General features: G+C 35.9%; 1 protein-coding gene across 3 annotated transcripts in view; it reads left to right on the forward strand.

Moving 5' to 3' along the window:
* ATRNL1 (attractin like 1) overlaps positions 1-19,976 on the forward strand; it is a 522,986-nt gene that overhangs the window by 367,124 nt on the left and 135,886 nt on the right. Inside the window, exon 27 of one of the 3 annotated variants that reach the window (XM_075107502.1) lies at positions 1,621-1,790. The exons of the other annotated variants lie outside the window; for them this stretch is intronic. Within the exon in view, the coding sequence (XP_074963603.1) occupies positions 1,621-1,698 (78 nt within the window). The 3' untranslated portion in view covers positions 1,699-1,790. Of the gene's footprint in view, positions 1-1,620; positions 1,791-19,976 lie in introns of those variants that run through there. 3 annotated transcript variants of the gene reach the window in all.

A 19,976-nucleotide genomic window follows, 5' to 3' on the forward strand; every position in this document is an offset into this window, starting at 1 on the left:
CAAGAAAAGCATCTCCTGTATATTCATTGGATCACAAACCCCAGTTATTTTGGTTAAATTGGTAGTAATTTTGTGTGATTGTATTTGAACACCTTTTCTTCATTTCTTGATACAACTTCATTTCTACTTTTTCCTCATCTATTCTAAAGTATTGTGTATGGGTGTGGATATGGTGTGGGTATAAGTATTCATTTGTAAAGATAGTCAGTTATGTTTCTTGAAAGGAAAAAAATAATCAAATTAAAAAATTTACAACCATGAGGTGAGAGATGGGTGGGATGCTGGACCTGAAGGTTCAATAGTGCAAAATGCTGAATGTCAGTAATGCACATGGAAGACAGAGGGTTTTAGAATGGAAGCAGCAGTACATCTTTGAAAATCAGGGATTAGATATAGCAAGCATGTACACAGAATTAGTGAATACCTTTGTTGAGTAAAAGCGTAATCAATTCTCTTCTTTCCACAAACTACAGAGAATTTTATTTCCTAGCTCTTTGCACAGCCTTCAACTTCTAAAGCAAAGCACTGTTTGGAATGACTCTAGGAGAAAATAACTATAAGTAATTCCTATATGTTAGATTAAGGGAAATTGACTAAATGGTATGAGAATGTCCTTAAAGTGAGGTCTGTTTGATATTTTTTTTTTTGTGATTGAAGATTTTATTATGACTATGAAATATGAATGCTTTGTTATATTTTCATTGAAAAGAAGGTGCGACAAAGTACTTAGAAGTAAGTCATCCTTATACTGTCCCTACAAAAATGTGACAGCTGTATTTAACCAAATACACATTTGGGTAGTCAATGCAACTGTCAGATATTTTGCAGGAGTGGTGAAAGAACGGGTTATTTCAGTCTTTCTTCTCAGTATTATTCAAAAACAACAGTGCCATTGGCAGGCATAACATTTTTGTAATTCCATGAACTTGATCTCTTGAGAGAGTATGACTTGGCCCTAGGACACAGTACTCATTTGTTTTGCTTGTCTTAACTCTACCAAATGATCTTACCAGCTATCTGATAATCAACTGAGACAGTAAAATATTTTGGATTTTTGTACCATCAGTGTATGTTTCAGTGGAAAGCAACTGGCTCACAGTCTCCTTCTACCTCATTCAAGTGAGAAGTGCTACCGCATGTGATTCTTAGTAATTGCGGATAATACAGTACTGCCTTGTTCAGGGTAAGAATGCTCAGCTCATGTAAATGTGTAAATCAAACCATGAGCTGCTTGTTTAGTGAGACGTAAGCATATAGAAATAATTATATGACTCTAAAATGCATCACAGACATTGCCTGTACGATAGTTTTTATCTTTATTCATGATTACACCAAATACGTATAAAACTGTTTCTTACTTTCAACAGACTTCTGTTTACTTCTGAGAGAGGTGCAATAGTCTGCCGTCGCACTGGTGCATGGGGTTGCATACTGTAGCTTCTGCTGGACTTAAGGATGGATTTCCTTAAAACTCATTTATACTAAAATATTAGAAAACTGTCAGGTACATACAGATGGAGGACATTCCAGAGGGTAAATAAAACCAAAGCACATGGTAGAAAAGGAAGTTAGTAAAATGATGTATTGAAAAAATTTTTTTCTTTCATTTTGCATTTCCAGGTAAAACCTGAAACTGACAGTCAATTCAAAAGTCCGTGGAATAGCTTCACCACAGATATAGATTATCATCTGTGTTGATATATCCTGGCACTGTTCTTCCCATCTCATCAATGTCTCTTATTGAGCAGAGTCCCAAGAATTGCTGGTCGAGAGTATGTCCTTTTAGAACTAGAGCCTTTAAACTGTGATTGGGGTTTGGTTTTAATTAGAAGAGCTGAAGCAAGTTACAGATATTACTTTTGTAGCTGCATTTCACCTGTTGGCATGTTACATTTTAAAACTGTGCAGTTTTTTAAGTAATAACTTTTTAAAACTCTGCTAGACAGTTTAGTCAGAAAATACACTTTTTCTGTTTTTTAAGTAGGTATTGGCTTCACGTTGCTGTCAGTCTTCAGATAAGATAATGTAAAAGTTTTTTAAGCTGAGATTTAATAGGAGTACAAATATGATTTTAAAAGTCTTAATGCTAAGGAAGACATGTTATGTTTCCTTAAAACTCATTTATTATATTACAATATAAAAAAGGTGTCAGGATTTTTATCAACACCGAACTGTTTAGAGTCTGTACATGTTAATGAAGAGTAGTGACATGTCTTTACAGGATGTTATTTTGGTTTTTTATATGTAAAGTGTACTATCAGAACTTCATATATTAATTCAACAGCTATATCTAAATTAATTGTTTTGCCACAGATGTGAAATATTAAAATAATTTTATCTGTATTAAATAAGATCTGCTATTTATCATGTTCTATCTATCATAAAGTAAATCCTGTCCATAGTTGTGTTTTATTCTTCTTAGGGCTTTATTTCATGAATTTTTCATGAAATCATCAAGACTTTAATGTTTTCCTCAAAGCTTGTTGCTATAGTGCTATTTATATAGCCCTATAGTGTTATTTTAGCTCACTAACTTTCCCTCAGGCAAGTAGGATCAAAGTCCTTTGTGCCTTTAGTTATTGTCAGTAACCAGGACAGTTGCTATTTGAATCTTTGCTAAGCAATGATTTATGATGTTTTGCTTGAAGTCACACAGAATTTCTCTGTCTCTTGAGGCATGGGGAACTCCCTCATCACTTAAGACAATCTCTAAGTGTTGTACTTTATAATTATTAGCATCTGCATACATTCACTTGGTATCTGTATCTGGAGTTAAGTATCATGATGAAAGCTCTTTGTGATTTTCTACTTTCCCATAATTGTTTGTTCTAATAAACTAACTTTTGGTGGATAAAATGAACAACAAGATTCAGAAGTTAATGAGTCTAAAGGCACATCTGCTAGCAGGACCTTCATTATCATACATTTACAGGGAAATGAGAACATAAGGCAAGACAAAAGCTGACGAAGAGCCTGTTTGGCTTAAGCAAATGAATAATGTGGCCCAGGACAGAGGATGAGCTTTTCAGTCAGATACTAATAAGCATTGCATTGGTTTTGGCAGGTAACCCCAGATGTTAATCTGGTGTTAACTGCATTGTTCTGTCCTTTTTTCATGCCAGTGTAATTTATTCATCCTGGCAGAATCCACTTTTTCCTTTATTTTTCCAAGGCACCAAAACAAATATATTTTATCCAGTAGGCTTAAAAAATACCTTTCCCTTCATTTAGAATGTAAAATGGTTACCAGTCTAAAATCAAGTTTCTTAAATCAACTTTATGCCGTGCTGTACCATCCAGTGAATGAGCAAAGAAACATCAGTGTCTTTTGTATTAAGAAAAAGAAATCTCAAGACTGTTTGCATAATGTATCTTTTTATTTCTCCCTCTTTCCCTTTATGATCAACTATGGTAGTTAAAAATGCATTTTGTATAAGTGGTTCTAGACACACAAAACAAGCTTTCACACAACAGGCACTCTGAGATGAAAAAACAATTGCAACCATAGTTTTCACACAGTGAAACCTAAAGCACATTTATTAATCACTCAGTCCCAGATTTACTATTTTGCAGGTAACACTTTTATTCTGACATGACAAACAACATATAATGAAATAAAATTATGTCTCTAGACAGATCTGGTATTTATAATGAAGAGGCAAGAGTCACTCCTGAAGTTCCCATTGATGCTAGTTCTCCATTATAGAACTGATTGACTTAAATATGTCTTTATTACCCTAGAGATACTAAGCTTCTGAAAATTGGCCAAGTACTTTTTTCCCCCAGACTAGACATTTTATGAGAAGTTTGATAGAACTAATACAAAGAATTTTAAAACTTGAGCACTCTGAAGTGAGTTTGTGGTGTATTTTTATATCAGTCTGATGCGGTGGAGATGGGAAGTAATGGTATTTACAAAACTCCAACTGAAAAAAAGATTAAAAAATACTTTTTTTCCATTGCTTAGAGTAAGGAGGCACTTAAAAATGTATCTTGGGAAGTTCACAGGATGTTCTTAAAAACATAAAATAAAACCTGTGTATATGTAAATTGACTTTGCATCTTTTAACTGTAACCAGTTTTCTAAGGTGGAAAGTTGATTGGATACGGTAAAAAGTATGGCAAGAAGGGAATACTGGGAAAGATGCATCTATGTATAGCAACACATTCAGTTATCTGTAGTCACTCCTGTGGTTTAGAAGGCAGCAGAATACTGATAATTTTCTGTGTGGCCTAAAAGACTCCAGTCTCTGCATTTCTCACCACCGGCTGCTTCCCCCAGACCTCATGGCTGTCCTGATTTACTCCAGTCTTGAATTCCAACTCTGAACAACTTCCCCATATCCGGTTCCTGAATCTAAATATTCTTTTAATGCTAAACAAGCCTGTGAGCTGTCTCTTTTGTTGTAATTTTGTATAATAAAATTGTTCCCATTTGTTTTGAAGGTGGTTTAGCATATCCTGGCTCAGTGCTTATAATTCCTTTATGACCAGCCTGATCCATTTTGCTTCATTTTCAGAATTGGATATGTTCCTTGATATTAAAGGCATCAAACTTGCTTTCCAGGGCTGTGCAGAGCAATTAAAATGAGAGTTTTCAGGCCAATTATTTCTTGATATTTCTCTGCTCTGCTGAATAATAGACTCAGATGATATCACCCAGTGGTGGCATTATCACAGCACACTGCACGTTCATTTTCACTTACATATAATTATTAAATCTTAAAGTAATTTTAAAGATGAATTTTAAAACTATTGTATGCACATGCTGAAAGAATAGTTGCTTTATTATTAAAATCATATTTTTTGTCCTAGATCCAATTCTATCTTCCATAGTTTTAAAAATTTCTATTACTTTTATAATTCTTGAAAATACAATGTTTTCCTATTTTGCTCAAAGCAAATTACTTAATGGGAATAATGACCATGTAAGCAATTTACTACCTCTTACAATTCATCTGGAGAATGTATTTTACTCAGTTTAAAGAAATATTGTTATTCACCATGAGGGATCAGAAAACCAGAGCCACAGTGTTTTCATTGGAGTCGAGTTCAGGGGAATTACTTTTAAAACTGATTCAGTTTTAAAAGTATTTCATCAGATTTTGAAATTTCAACGACTTCACTAGTCACAAGGTAGTGGTTGTGATTACCTTCCTGGGATAGTTATTCATTTGGGGATCTGATTATTACGTAGAAGAGAGCTCAAGTCTAGTATTATATATAAAATTCAATAGTGATGATTACTTTTTTAGCTCTATCATTAAAATAAATACAGTTGGGTAATGGCTACTATCAAGTACAAATTTTCAATGTAAAATAACACCTACCCTATGTTATCAGTGTTTTCAAGAAATGATATAAACATAGGGTGCCAGGATATAGAACTTGTGACAATGTATTTTACCTGATTAAGTGCTTAGTAACTTAGAAAATTAGTGATATGTGGATAGGTTATTGTGTTTTGAATTTCGAGATATCCTTTAAAGACAGTAGAAAAGATTTTAGGAGGGCAAAAGGACATGACTCAGTACTTCTACTCTTAAATAATGTTCTGATTTGAAGCTTAAAACATTTCCAGTTGATCTAAAGCTTTATAAGTGTACATGGGCATATATTGTATGTGGAAAAAATAATTTCATTAATTTATAGTAGTATTTTATTAATTTATAGTAATCAAATACCTTTATTTGTGTTTCCTTAGTTTCACAGAGGACATAAAATCATACATGCTTAGCTCTGAGCTGGTTTTTCTTAGAGTAACCCAATGTTTGCTACATTGGAAAAGTACAGTAAGCCCCACTAGATTTCTTTTTTACCAACCCAGAACCTCCAGTGAGACTTTGGGTCCCGAAAAGAGCAGTTGAGCAGTAATTGTAATAACTACTTCTATTTTATATTGAAGTAAAGTTAGTTTTGCAATTATATGAAAAACATTCTTTTAATGGATATTAGTAATTTACAGTCTGTGTCTGTGGTTTTTGTTTGTTCGGCTGTATTTTTTTTCTTCTGTCACCTTTTTTTGATAGCAGGTCAAAATTCTCTTGTAGATAGGCACGATTCCATTGACGTTAGTAGTAGTTCAGGCATTTATAGCTAAAGAGAATTTTATCCTCTTTACTGTCGGTTTATAGCAATGTTCAGTGTATCTGATAATGGTGTTTTCTGAACGCAGGCTGAGAATTGTAATAGGAGCTGCATTACATAGCTAAATGCTTTCTGTTTTTGAATGCCTGAATGCCTCATTCAGATTATCTTTTACTCTTCATCAAAAATTAACAAATTATAATATAAACTCTCTGGACCATAAACCCCCTCTTCCCTTTGTTTGCACAGCAGCTAATGCAGAGAAGTCCTGGCTCATGGCTTTTAGGCAATATACTGTATATAAAAATAATAATAATGCAATTAAATTCAACTTTAAAGTGAATAGATTATATGCAGTCAACCTCCGTGACGAGGGGCTTTGCCTCTGTTAACAGGCACGTTAGCTGAAATGGTAGTTACTTTCATTTTTATTAGAACTATTGCATTTCTCTTTCTTGAAATTTGCCTTCACACATTGCTTCCCATTCTGCTACTGCTGTTGAGGCAAAGCTAATGAAAAAGAAAGTTAATATACAGTGGAGATCAGCAGATATTTTAATCATTTTGCTTTGCCAAAATAAGAAGTACTGACCTATTTTTGGAGCCTTAGTATACTCCTTTTTGGTGCCTGCCATTGTATTAGTACTCTAGCTTTTCAAAATAAGGAGGACCTGATGCTGATTTTAATGCTAGTTTTACACATATTCATATGTTTGTTGGTTTTTTCTTTCATTTACAAAGATTTCAGTGAGGAATGCCACCTGGGACTGTTATATGTCCTTCATTGGCCTGATTTCTTTAGAATTACTACATTTCACACAAATTACTCTAGAGTCTGCAAGTCTTGCCAAATAAACACTGATTGTCCCACAAAATAGATGGTAGAAGGACACACCATCCATGTTACTGCCATTTCAGTTCCTTACACAACACCAGGATGTGAATCTAATTCCAGTATTTCTTCCTTATTTTCAACTTACTCCTCCTTAACATGGGGGCCAGCCACACCTTCTTTGAGGAAGAGTTCATGCACCTTCCCAAAGTGAAGGCAGATACAAATTAATCTTTTTCTCAAAGTCAGGGTTTTAAGCAGTCCCCTGCTTTTGCATAACATGTGCCAAAATAAGGAGGTATTGAGTGTGATTTCACCACTTTTGTCTAGTAATACTCCATGTGGAACAGTCCCTCAATAAATACACATACACCATGTTTAATTCTGTGGCTAAAAGCACTGGTGCTTTAGATTCTTACTTCTTGCATCTAAAAACAAAGTAATTTTTCAGTCCCTGCAAGCAGTGAATTCTGACATAACAGCCCTCATTTTTTGTGTTACTGTAGCAGCCTTGGTCTTGCTAAAACATGTAAAACATGTAGGATGCTGTTAGAAGGTGGGATCATCCACTGAGACCTCTTGCCTTTAAGGAATTTGCTGATGGTAAGATGCAGGATGGAAAAACTCTGAACCAGTGGCTCAGAGATAATCAGCACGCAGATCAAAAACTTGAAGAATAAATTGGAGAACAGCAGCAGTATGCTGAGCTGTTATCAAAAGCCACGGACCCTGAATAAATGTTTCACAGGATAATGTCAGTGGCAAGTATCGTGTCACGTTTAAGAACACGTCCCAGTTGGTTTCTCTGTATCATAAGTGCTAGATTTTAAATGCTTGTAGTTTTTTAAAACATTACAGTATAAAAATCGGTGAATAGATTTTTACTCATCCCATGATATTATGTTTGCCTTTTATTGAACATGTCCAGGGAAAATAGCACTAGCTGGTCTTGCCTATTTGCATAGGAAATGTTCTGTGCTTATGCTAGTTTTGGGCTCATACCTGTGGCAGTAAATCAATACCAGAAATCTTTGTTCTTCGGTTAAATTGCTTTTTAGCCCCTCTTTTGGCTTCACACTTTATGTGCTACTTTAATAACAGACATGTACCTGTATATGTATTTATTGTAGTCTTAATTTATCTCAGCATTCTATTAAAACCCACAACATTTTTTGCCCCATAGCTAAGAAGAAACCAGATTACATTTTCTAAAATATTCTTTTATTTGGAGAGTTATTGCTCTGTGTGTATATCTGTATGCATCGAGCAATATTTACTGCTGTTGGTGTGGCCTGTGTATGGGTCCTGGGCAAAGATTGTAATTCCAGAAATCATCTGTATATTTGCAGTGTATTTATTTCATATTTGAGCATTATCCATGAGAAGGAAAAGATTATTATGAATTTATTCTTTTTTATAATTTTTTTTTTCTTACAATAGTCACAGGAGAAGAATGGTAAATTTTAGCTTTTCTGTTTTTCCTAGTCAAGCCGTTCTTATTTTGGTGACTGAATCTCCTACTTTTTGTTTTGTTCTGTTTTTTTTATATTTTCTCTCTGAATACACTGCCAGCACCATCCAACAGGCAGCTCCCAAGTGGGGTCAAACAAAGGACGATCTTCTTGTTGTCTCTATTGCTAAATTGAGGGAATAGTTGATGAATCAATCCAAATAGCTTACCACCACCGAGTGCACATCCTGGCCTCTTTGTGCCACTGCTGCCTCTGTGTCATGGCCCTGAGAGGCCATCAGGGAGGAGGAGGAGGGGTGAAGGGGTGCAGAAAGAGCTGATCCTCACAGCCATCCTTGGCTGTCAAAAACTCAGAACACCTGGTCTCCCAGGAAATGGGGCAAAGAAAGCCTACCCTGAGCACCTGCTACTTCTGAAGGGAAGAGCAAAACCATCCCAAATATGCCTGTCTGAGGGAGACGAGAAAGGGAAGGGACATCGTGGCAGAAAACTGAGTTACTGTATTACCTGCATGAAAGGTAGGACAGGAGGGAGAGCATGGGTTCCTGATGGCAGAGGAGGGATGGCACGGCATCCCCTGAGCTCCCCATGGCTGCAGCGCTGCACCCAGGTGTCAGAGCAAGGCTGCAAAGCCAGGACCTTGCCCCAGTGGGGTGGAAACTGCTCCCTCCCAAAATCTGTTTTGTAAGGGTGATTAGCTGAAAGCCATGCTGCTACTTAGGAATTCCGATATGTACAATATTAAATACAGTTTAAAGTGGTTACTTTAAATGGCAGATGGGCAGCTGAGAAAGAATCTTGTAAACATTTTCCATTTGGTTTTGTTATTGCTTTTGTTTTGCACAAACATTCTTGTGGTTATAATCTCTTTCTTGGTAGCATTTCCCAATGATCTTATTCACAGTAGTGCATTATAAGAAGAAAATGGACAGTCTTGTACTGGTTTTGGCACTGGTACTGACAATAATAATGAATGCCTAATTCTTCTATTTAAAATCCCCAGATTTTAAAGTTTTTAAAGTACTTTAAATAAGTTTTTAAAGTACTTTAAATATATGTGTGTTTTGGAATATATTTTTTAATGTAGCACTAAACACTTCCATAACAGATTTAGACATTCTCTAGTTTAATACTAAAATTGAAATAATAATAAGCTACATGGAACTGTACAACAGAACTGAGTTAAATCCCCAAAGTGAGAAAGAAGGGTGAAATGTCAGATCTGGTGTAACCCACTTATTTGCCTCATTTTCACAGTGCTCACACAACGGGATCATCTTAAATATCATAATTGAATAATAATAGAATCATGGAATCATTTAGGTTGGAAAAGACTCTTAAGACCATCAAGTCCAACTACTAACCTATCACTGCCAAGTCCACCACTAAACCATATCCCCGAGCCCAACATCTACACATCTTTTAAGTACCTCCAGGGATGGTGACTCAACCACTTCCCTGGGCAGCCTGTTCCATGGTTTGACAACGCTTTTGGTGAAGAATTTTTTTCCTAATATCCAGTCTACATCTCCCCTGACTCAGGATGTTTTGCCTTAGGGCATAGTTTCAGCTTTTCCTGATGTGGCAAATAATGTTCCATGTCATTTTGCATTAAGAAACACAGTAACCAAGCTCTGTGTTATGCACTGGTAGTTTTAGACTAACAGCACACAGTTGTCTGCAGTATCAAGTTAAAACACAACCCTCCTAAACCACCTCTGTGGAAAACAGGCAGATATTTAAGGAGACTGACATAACCTAAGTCTGGCTGATGTCTGCAGACCTTTGCATCAAAGCCTTGTGTATTTTTAGCATAAATAGTGACATGCCCACAAGTAATGACCAGTTGTTTGAGGCGTTTCTGTCAACTTGGTATGCGGGCTGGTTTGTTAATAGAGTTAAAAATTGGACCTTTTATTAGAAATTGTGAGAAAGTGTTAAAAAAACCATTCTGTATTGAGCCATATATATATACACACACAGTACTGTTGCTGATGGCATTTATTTTAAACAGGTATATTTACTTTGAGAAATGCAGCTGACACCGCAGAATGCATGGCACACAGTAAGGTTTTGCACAGAGGTTTACTCTTTGAAAAGTAAATGTAATTTATATCCAGGTAAGGTGGTGTTAGATGTCCTTTTCACATACACTAAACTATAGATGTCCAGCCTCTATTTTTACTTCATCACAAAAAGAAATGACGTGCTCAGGGATTGCTCGATCTCATCACATCACAGCTTGATTCTTCTGCACTGCTGGTGAGTTTGCCAGTGGCAGCTGAGGTGACATTAAGTGAGTTTGCTTCTGGAGAAGGAGTGCCCCAGGAAAGGAAAATATAAGAGCTGTTTTGTACAGCTGAGTCACAGATGCCAATCTACAATTTGTGTGAAAAACAGCCAAAACATTGTCTGGAAGTACAAGATTAGCAAAACAATCTCAGAGTAAATTCAGTAGATTGGGTGTCACCTCTCATCTTAGCTATGTTTTACCCTGCACGGTTCAGTTCTGTTTATTTTGTGCATAACAATTCATGTTAGTCTATGATGTACATTAGGAGCAGAAGCATTTCCAAATGACTTCAAAATATTTATAGAATGGGTAAAATCCTGGAAATTATGGTAGTCCTCCCTACACTCAATGTCTCTTTTTTTTTTTTTTTTTTTTTTTTTTTTTGGCTAAGGCTAAGTAGCATATTTTTCTTTTCGAAAGTATTACTTTATCTAAATGTCAGCTTTGTTTGTGAAGAGAGACATTTCAGGGAAAGTTTCTACTAAGTGGATGAAAAATTGAATGATTTTGTTTCAGGTCAGGTGAACATTGATCCCTGAAACGTTCAGAAGGCTGCTATACCTTCTGAAAGCTGTAATTCCAGGTAGTGTGACATGCTGTTCTCCATCACCGGTGTCCAGCTCCAAACCTGGGTTACATCCAGGTGCAATCTCTTCCTGCAGTTCAGATGCCAGAGTTCTGTAGTGTGAAGAGCAAACATGATCGATTCTCTCCATCCAAGAGAGTGCAGTTTTATCTATCACACAGTAGGTGGCTGGAGAGCTTGACATTACTAACCACTGCCATGCACCACATAAGAACGTGTTATATGGTTTAGCTCTAGCTTTCCCCCATCTTCGCTCTCCATTGTGGATTACTGAGTGACCTGACACTTCTTTTTCCAGAAGAGGAAACTGGCTTACACAGAGGCTTACACACCTTGGCTGGTCGAGCAGACTGTAGCCAACATGAATCTTCAGTTGACTTTCCAGCTGTATTACAAAGTCCTGTTCACTGAGCAGTGAAAGCCTAATATGCATTGGAATTAAATGGAATATGTGAAATTTGGGACATCTGTATGTATGGAAATTGTTTGCATTCATTCTGTGTAAGCCTTACTTTGACTTACTAAAAAAAGTCATGTTAAATATGTTAGACCTAACTCAGTGTTTGAAACAACACGTTTACACTGTGGGAAAAAATAATGCCAATATCCTGCCACTCTTTCCTACTTGTAGCTGCAGTAAATGCTGGTATAATTATTACATGTGCTGGTGTGGCCGCTTAAATAACTATATAATAATAAGTTCCTACATATTGCAAATATTCAATGTGTGTTTTACATTATGGTGAAAATGAAAAATTTTTACACTTTCTAATTAAACCAAATAAAAACTCTTTAGATGCACAATAGGTAGTGGATGAAAATGTAAAGGCAACATTTTTATTCCATGAGATTCAACTGTGTTTTAGTTACTTCTGAATACGAGAGTGTTCCTTTATAAAAGTCCCTGTAACTAGTTAATAACAATTTATTATGTTAATACTCAAGACAAAGTGAATCAAACTGTAAAATAATATCTACGGGTCCCCATGTTGTCTATGCATGATTGAATGCAAAAATATTTGCAGAAGCAGAACTTCAAATTTATTAGAAAAACAAATCATAATTTATCACCAACAGAGAACTAAAAAATGGGTACTTTTCATAGATAAGATGGGGAATGCCATCACATATTTTTTTATCACGTTGGTGACATAGGAAGTAACATCTGAGAAAGACAAATGTGAGATTTTCACAGCTTGTGCTGAGCATTTTCCTTGATTCTGATTTTCATCATTAACTTTAATTCTCATGTACGTGATACTGGTATAGCGTATCATGGGCCTTGTCAGTCAGTGACACCAACTCTTACTATCAGTGTAGTTCACATTACATGTTACGCATTCTGTTTTCTGAAAATTGGGTGGGAAATGATTAGGGAAGGACCTGGTCTCTGCTGTGTACCACATGGTTAGAATGCAGGGACTTTAAAAAAAAAAACATTCAGATACTCAGCTGCAGTAAGCCTTGACTCATTGAGTATAAATGAAGGAAAGAGGACTAAGTACCTGAAGTGTTTAGTGTAGATGATTCTGTGCTCCTGCAGCTGTGAATTCCAATGATTTTTTTCCTCTGGACTAATTCAGATACAAATACCATTCATTTCTGAGTTTAGCAGTAAATCGTACAAACTGTACTTTTGCAATCAAAGAAGCCAAAGTTTATAAATAAAACCATGTTTTTATACCCATGCTGGAGCATACATAAACTGATTGTCAGAAATATTGGGTGCTAAACAGGTCAACGGGACCTATTTTATTTTGAGCAAAGGAAGAGAAACTACAGCTGATAATACATTTTAAGTTATATATTTGATAAATTTTTGGCTTTCTGAGAAAAACCATGAGGACTCTGGTACTACCTTATATAATACAGGAAAATAGATACACTCTCAAATTGTTTTAACTGACGTAGTCACTATGTATCTGAAGTGTTGGTACAGTAAATGGAAGATTACATTTATGGGATGTGACTGTTCCAACTTCAAAGAAAATAATTTAATCTACCACAATTTTAATGTCTTTATTTTTATTTATTATTGTTTATTCATTTTTATTGGAGCACCTTTTATGGTACTTGCATTTAAAAAGTCATGTTTAAAAATTGTTGCCGTCTTTTGCCTTCAAAGCTGCAGAGAATTAGGTCAAAATTTCCGTCCATCAAAGGCTGAGAAATGGAAAAGTGACTTTTGCCTGTAGGATAGGAATGAATGCACGTTAGTTTAAAGGCCAGTGAAATATAACTGCAAGCAAGTCTTTACTATTGAAATCTTAAGATTCATTAATCAGAACCGAAATGGAAGAGAATAAAAATGCTGATATATTATAAAGCAAGGCAAATATTCAAATACTTTTTCAAAATTATTAACTTACAATCAATGATTTGTAGGTACAAGAGTACCCCTGTATGAAACTAGATTTGCTGATGTTATGTTTGCCCACCTTTTGTGTTGGAGCATGGCCAAACCAGTAAACGTTAAACAGCCATTTTGGAGTATTTCTACAGGGTAGATTTTTGTACTTGATTCATGGATATTGGCCATTGTAACTTAATTCTAAATATATATAATCAGAAAACTAAAATATTAAAACTTTTCCTACTTCATTTGAGTATTCATAACAAGTTACAGAAATAACCTGTGGGGACAATATAATTCTTTGCATTTTGAACTATGTATAAGTTTGAAAAAAATAATGTAATCAATCGCCAAATATAACCAAATTATTTGTTAGGACCTCTTTGGAGCTACAACTGATTCTAGTCTTTCAGATCCGTATCCCAACAATGCCAAGCCACCTGTACTGATTTCTGGTCTCTGATTCCAAATTGGGCTTTCCAAACTAATACTTGACACTGCACTCCTCCTGCAGCTGGGGCATAAGGAATAACTGTATTGAGCAACCAAAGCAAGATTTCCTGGTGGTTGAGAAGCTGCAAACCCCTATATTACATGATTCAATCTAACCAAGTATGGAAAAACATCTTTCTTATCTCCTGATGGCATTAGCTGAGGACGTCGGGACCTGTTAGCCATGTACCAAATTCCCAGTGCCAAATGGGTATAAGTTTTCTTAAGCACTGTCAGAAGTGTTGAACACTGATGAAGAAACAGTTCTCCACCAATGCAGGGAAGCTGGAATGGAGGCATTATCCAGAATTTTTTCTTGTAGTGCCTTTAATGACTTCTGTATTCCACCTCTATTTATGTGCGGCAGGGAAGGATCAGAGAGCCCTTTCAGATCATCACACCCCACCACTGCTCTTGCACTTCACACATTTGTGGTCATTCAGCTCACCTTCACTGAGAGGAGTCTGATCTTTGCTTCACAGAGAGGAGTTGCCTCCTCTGCAGCACACTAGACTTATCGGTTATCATTTGGCATATTGAAACTGCGCTAGATCTAATCTTGAGTGTTCCTTACCCAGATACAGAGGTAGAAGGTTTGTTGATGCCCATTTAGGTGGGAGAGAGAATGTAAATGTATCTATGCAGAAGTGAATATCATGCTTAATTCATGTGTGTTTTTAAAACACACCTATTTAAATAACAATAGTTCATGTAATCAAGAAATAACTTTTTCCATGTTAATAATAAAGCAACTACCACAGCTCCAAGTATGAAAATAAAAACTTATGTTGAAGGGTTTGAGCATCATATACTAGAATATTTCCTTCAACTCCAAATAAGTAGGGAAAATTAATTAGCCAAATCATAGTTGTCATGCTTTTTTTAAGAAGCCCCTGAGGGTGAGTCCTTGCTTTGCATGCGCTGGGATAAATATAGGTCTGTTGAGGAAAATCATTGAGATGTGTGGCACCTTTGACTCATAGATCATATCTTTGTTTTCTTTTGTCTCCCAATTAAGGATGTTGTTGGTTTTTTTCTTGGTAAATAAATTTCAATTAATGAAATTCCAGCTGTCTCATACATTATGGTGGTGTAAATTTGAAAGCATTTAGCAGATGCCCATATAAAAATCCATTAATACATGGCAGGTTCCCTGACATTTTAAACCAATATGTCTCTGGCTGGAACAAACAACAGAAAACAAGTCCGCATTCTTGAAAAATTTATGGCACACTCTAATGCAGGTAAAAGATGCCTGTGCAGAAAGGGGCATATTGTGGAAGAATATAAAAATGTCTTATGTTTTCAGTTTTGCAAGAAGAAAGTAATGAATACATTGTGTTGTACTAATTTGCTCTTTATACAAACTGTAAGACTGCATATATAAAAAAAGGAGCCAATTAAGATTCCAGGTAAAAGACAATACTAAGTTTTTTACTTAGTATTTATCCCTCCTGAAATCATGTGAGGATCTCTAAAAATTAGCAGTCAGAAATTCTGATAATTTACTTGTCTCTAAGCATTTTAATCTGATGCAATTATTAAAACAACTTTAAGACTGCCATAAAAAGCCCTTTAGTAATTCACTACTTAAAATCCTACCAGCAAAGCCAAGCTTGGGGAGGAAGTAAAGGAATGGGAAACATGACCTAGACTTGCCTAAAGCTTCCAATATTTAATCTGGAAATGGGCCACATTAGAAGAAAGCAGGTAAAAAAGAATGCACATAATGGCAATATGCACATAAACTGTGATGGAAGAGTATGGAAATATACTTTTGGAAGCTTGTTCATTCTGGTGAATTAATCATTGCAATATGTGCATTTCTAAATGCCTATTTTCATTTACCTGTATTAAAAAAATGTTTTCTTTAGGAACAGAGGGAAACTGGATGTTATGTGGGTCGTCTTGTTCTTTTGGTTTCTTTTTTGTCATTTATTGCAGTAGAAAAAGTAAAGCTGGATTTTCATCCATGTTGTGCAAATTCACTACTGTGCAGAGGGCCAGCACAAGGCCCATTTTCCATTTGAGTCCACCTAAGCCTCTAGACTGCAATTTAAATGACGCGCAATGCTTGTGATCGCATCCATAGCACAGGGATGAATTCTTAATATAAAGTATTTTGTAAAGTGATATCTGTGTAAGGTTCTTCAATGCTTTTCTGTGTTTCACTGTGATTTAAGTTACTGCACTGTCAGTGTCTTCAAATAACCATGGCAAATTCAAATTTAAAGTCTGTCAGTTGGAAGTCAAACTCTAACAATTTACTGATAGTGATTTTCCTTTAAAATAGCTAACCTATGTCCTAACCACATACAGTTACAATGGCATTCCAGTAGAGTACTTATCTATTTTAAGGATTTAACTGCAAAGGTAAATCACTGTGTAAGGTAGATGTATACAGAACAGTGTCTTTAAACAGGCTACAGGACTTCTAAAAAGATGTTTAGCACCTTGCTTCCTTAAATGAGGATGAGGGCTGTCAGATCAAAGCAAATGAAAGAAACTAAACGTGGCTGGAGATTTTGACCCAGCTGAAGCGGCTGCCTAGAAAAGCCTACAATTCTTGCAAAGCAAAAGTGCTGTGCTTCCCTTTGACTGTGTCATTGCCGCAATCCTGTACTTGGCTGTCCTCTCTGTTGTAAATTAGAATAGATGAAAGCTGTCGAGCCAAGCCAGTGATGGAGGCTAATTTGATGTGATATAATTGATGAACTCTAAATTGTCCCACTTCTCTCTCTTGAAACAGTCTGACTGGAGCTCAAAATGCCAGAGTACTTTGATTTACATTCTCTGTCACTTCTATATTGAAAGTCTTAGTGTGGCAGCAGTGAGGGATTAACTACTTCCCAGTATTTTATTCTAATCTGTAGAGTATGTACACACACAGACTGATGCAACCCCTTGTAGGAACACTACTGGAAAGTCGGATTTCCTTGTTTGCAGCTGAGTTGTGCACAAAATTAGTATCAAGATAAAGAGAATGACAACCTGAACTCTGCTGCTACAGATATTGCCAAGATGGTCTCTTGGAATTAGTGTTGTGCTTCTTATTTCAGAACTGAATTTTAGACTGTAGGATTAGGGTATTTAATGCTTGGAAGCCCTTTATTTCTGAAATTCTGATGTAGATTAAATATTTTAGGAGATTAGACAGGTTCTAGTCCCTTCAGTAGCTGTAGCTTACTAGGTAGCAGTTCAACTCTTAAAAAAAATCTCCCTTAAAATATTGCAAGCTTCAGACTTACTTATCTCAGCAGTTTCCTGTTATTGATACTGTCCTGTTCAAGATACTTGAACTCAGACCAAACTGCCTGGGTTTCTTAGTTTCTTTCAAAGGTAATGGATAGTCTGTGGCCTTGTTTTCTTAGGTCTATAGCAGGAATGGAAAACTTTGCGATCAACTTACTGTTCAGGTATTCTTGAGCAACCACCATTGAGAGGTGTAACGTCTCACATCTGCTAAATCAGTTGTTTCAGACTTAAAAATGACATGAGCAAAGGAGAGCTGCATTAATTCACACTATTGCACTGATCAGAGAGCAGAACTGCATCTGTTTCAAAGACCCCTGAACAAAATGAGTTGGCTGTGGCCACATGCCATTCCCACTAACAGTGTGTGCCAAATTCTTGCTGACCTGTAAGTACTAGGTATGGTGAACAAATCTGTGAAGCCTGGAAAATTTCTTTAGACCCAGATTTCAGACTGGTATCCTAGTTTTATGTTGATTAGCTAAAACCCCTCTCACTGAAAATGCCAAATGGACGGGATTTGTCATAAGGGTCTTCTATACGTTGTGAGTGACCAGATTTTTTTTCACACTTCCAGATCCTGGGTATAACAACTTAAACTATGGCATTACTGATGATTCATAACTGGGTGGTTGATGTGAAAACTGCTGGTTTTTAGAGCTCCTGGATGGGGCGATTGAAATAAAAAGGCTACCAGAGGCAGGATGAGCCTTATTTTTTACTGAAAAGAGAGGCAGGTAACCAAGTAACAGAGTCTCAACTTTTGTAAGGATTGTCTAGAAGAGCTTTACTCACCCAACACGGTAGCACAAGATAGTGCAGCATGCCCGTTCAGCTTGTAATAGCAAGGCTGTTCAGCTCCTTACAGTGAGGATCCATATAGATCAGGGCACTTTGACTCTGAGACAGGCAGGACTGCTGGTAACTACCTCTTTTTAGTCCCCTTTGCAACGCAGTGAAAATGGTGGTTATTTTGCTTAATACTTTTAGAATTAAAGCTTGAAAGAATTTAAAAGCATCAGTCAGTCATGGTACATCACCAGTTTACCTTCCTTAATGGTAATGTCATCTGTGCTCTAAGTAGCTTCTAAAGTACCACTTTAGAATAGCAGTATAATTGGCAATGATGCTGCACTTGAAATGTTTCATTTACATTGTCACTTTATCAGTACACCAGTAATCTCAAATAATAGATTATTTTAAAGAATTAGAGGTAATAATAAAGGCAAACTTCACTTTTGTTGGAGTACAGCCCAGTTTCCCTGTTCATTATTTTTTATTTTTCTTCTTTCATAATTTTTTATTTTATTTGTTACAATTTAATTAAAAAGAAAGTAGAAAGAAAATAGTGAAGAAAAATAAATATAAAACTTGGATACAATGTAATCTGAAAAAAACTTCATAATATTTTGAACATCTGAAGTCAGTATGTGACCTGGGGTCCAGGTATGTTTCAGAAGCACAAGCTTTTTCTAAATTGGCATAGCTTCAACTCAGTCATATAATTTGGACCATATATTTTCACATCATTTCACATAGGAAATAAAACCAGTGCCTACCCTTTTTGTTGTCTTGCAGGCTAAAAAATGCATTGACATTATTTGCAAATTAAAATATACTTGTCCTCCCTTGATACGTGCAGCCCATCTTCTGACTTTGTGCTAGGAAGAGTCTGTTTTAAGAAGCACTTTATAAAGCATCTTTTAAAGACGCTAGTCTTTATGCTAGTCTAGATGTCTGTTAGTACCTACAGCAGTAATGTAGAAAGATGGGTTATAGAATACTTGCTAAATATTTTCAGATTGGATAACCTAATTAAATTTATTCTAGAATATTTAGGGAATTGGCTAACCACGCATGTGATCCCAGAGCCTGTAAGGGTTATCTCTGAGACTTCAGCTAGGACAAGCGAGGTTCAAGAAAGGGATAACTAATTCCTATCTTAGAAAAGAAACAGAAAAAGGAAGGGCTGGGCAATTAGACACCAGTCAATTTGTCATTAATTCTTAGGAAATTATTGAAATAAACAATTTTTAAAATAATCTATATGAATTTAGGAGAAAGCAAAAATGTGAGTGGCATTCAATGTTGTTTTTTCAAGTACAAAGCATGTCTAGCCAAACTGATTTCTTGACACAACAGACTAGCAGACCTTTTAGATAAAAAGGAAGTGAACTTAAAACTGTATTCTTGGAGTAGTTATAAGTTGTTCATTGTGAAAAGGGAAAGGTATATCGAGTGGGCTTCTGTTGGGATCTGATTATGGTGTTGATTTAAGAGATGGACCATGGCTATTGCATGTGTAACTGTCATTGAAGAAAGACAGACTGCAAACATACTATAGGACAGAATTATAATCTGTACAAAAGAACATGGGAGAATCTGAAATAATTGACTGGAAAGCTGCAATTCCACAATCTGTAATTGGCAAATACACGTTTCTGCAGAACGAAGTAACCAGCTGCAAAAAAAAAAAAAAAAAGTAGGGGGAAGTGGGCAATGAGCTTGGTAAGAATATTAAAAAATGAGGTGGAACGATCATGAATCAGAAGTGAAAGTAAGTCACCATATTTCTGTTGTAGCAAAGGTGTTGGCATAATATTATCAACA

Source organism: Phalacrocorax aristotelis, chromosome 12 (genome assembly GCF_949628215.1).
Source record: "Phalacrocorax aristotelis chromosome 12, bGulAri2.1, whole genome shotgun sequence".
Taxonomy (NCBI): Eukaryota; Metazoa; Chordata; class Aves; order Suliformes; family Phalacrocoracidae; genus Phalacrocorax; species Phalacrocorax aristotelis.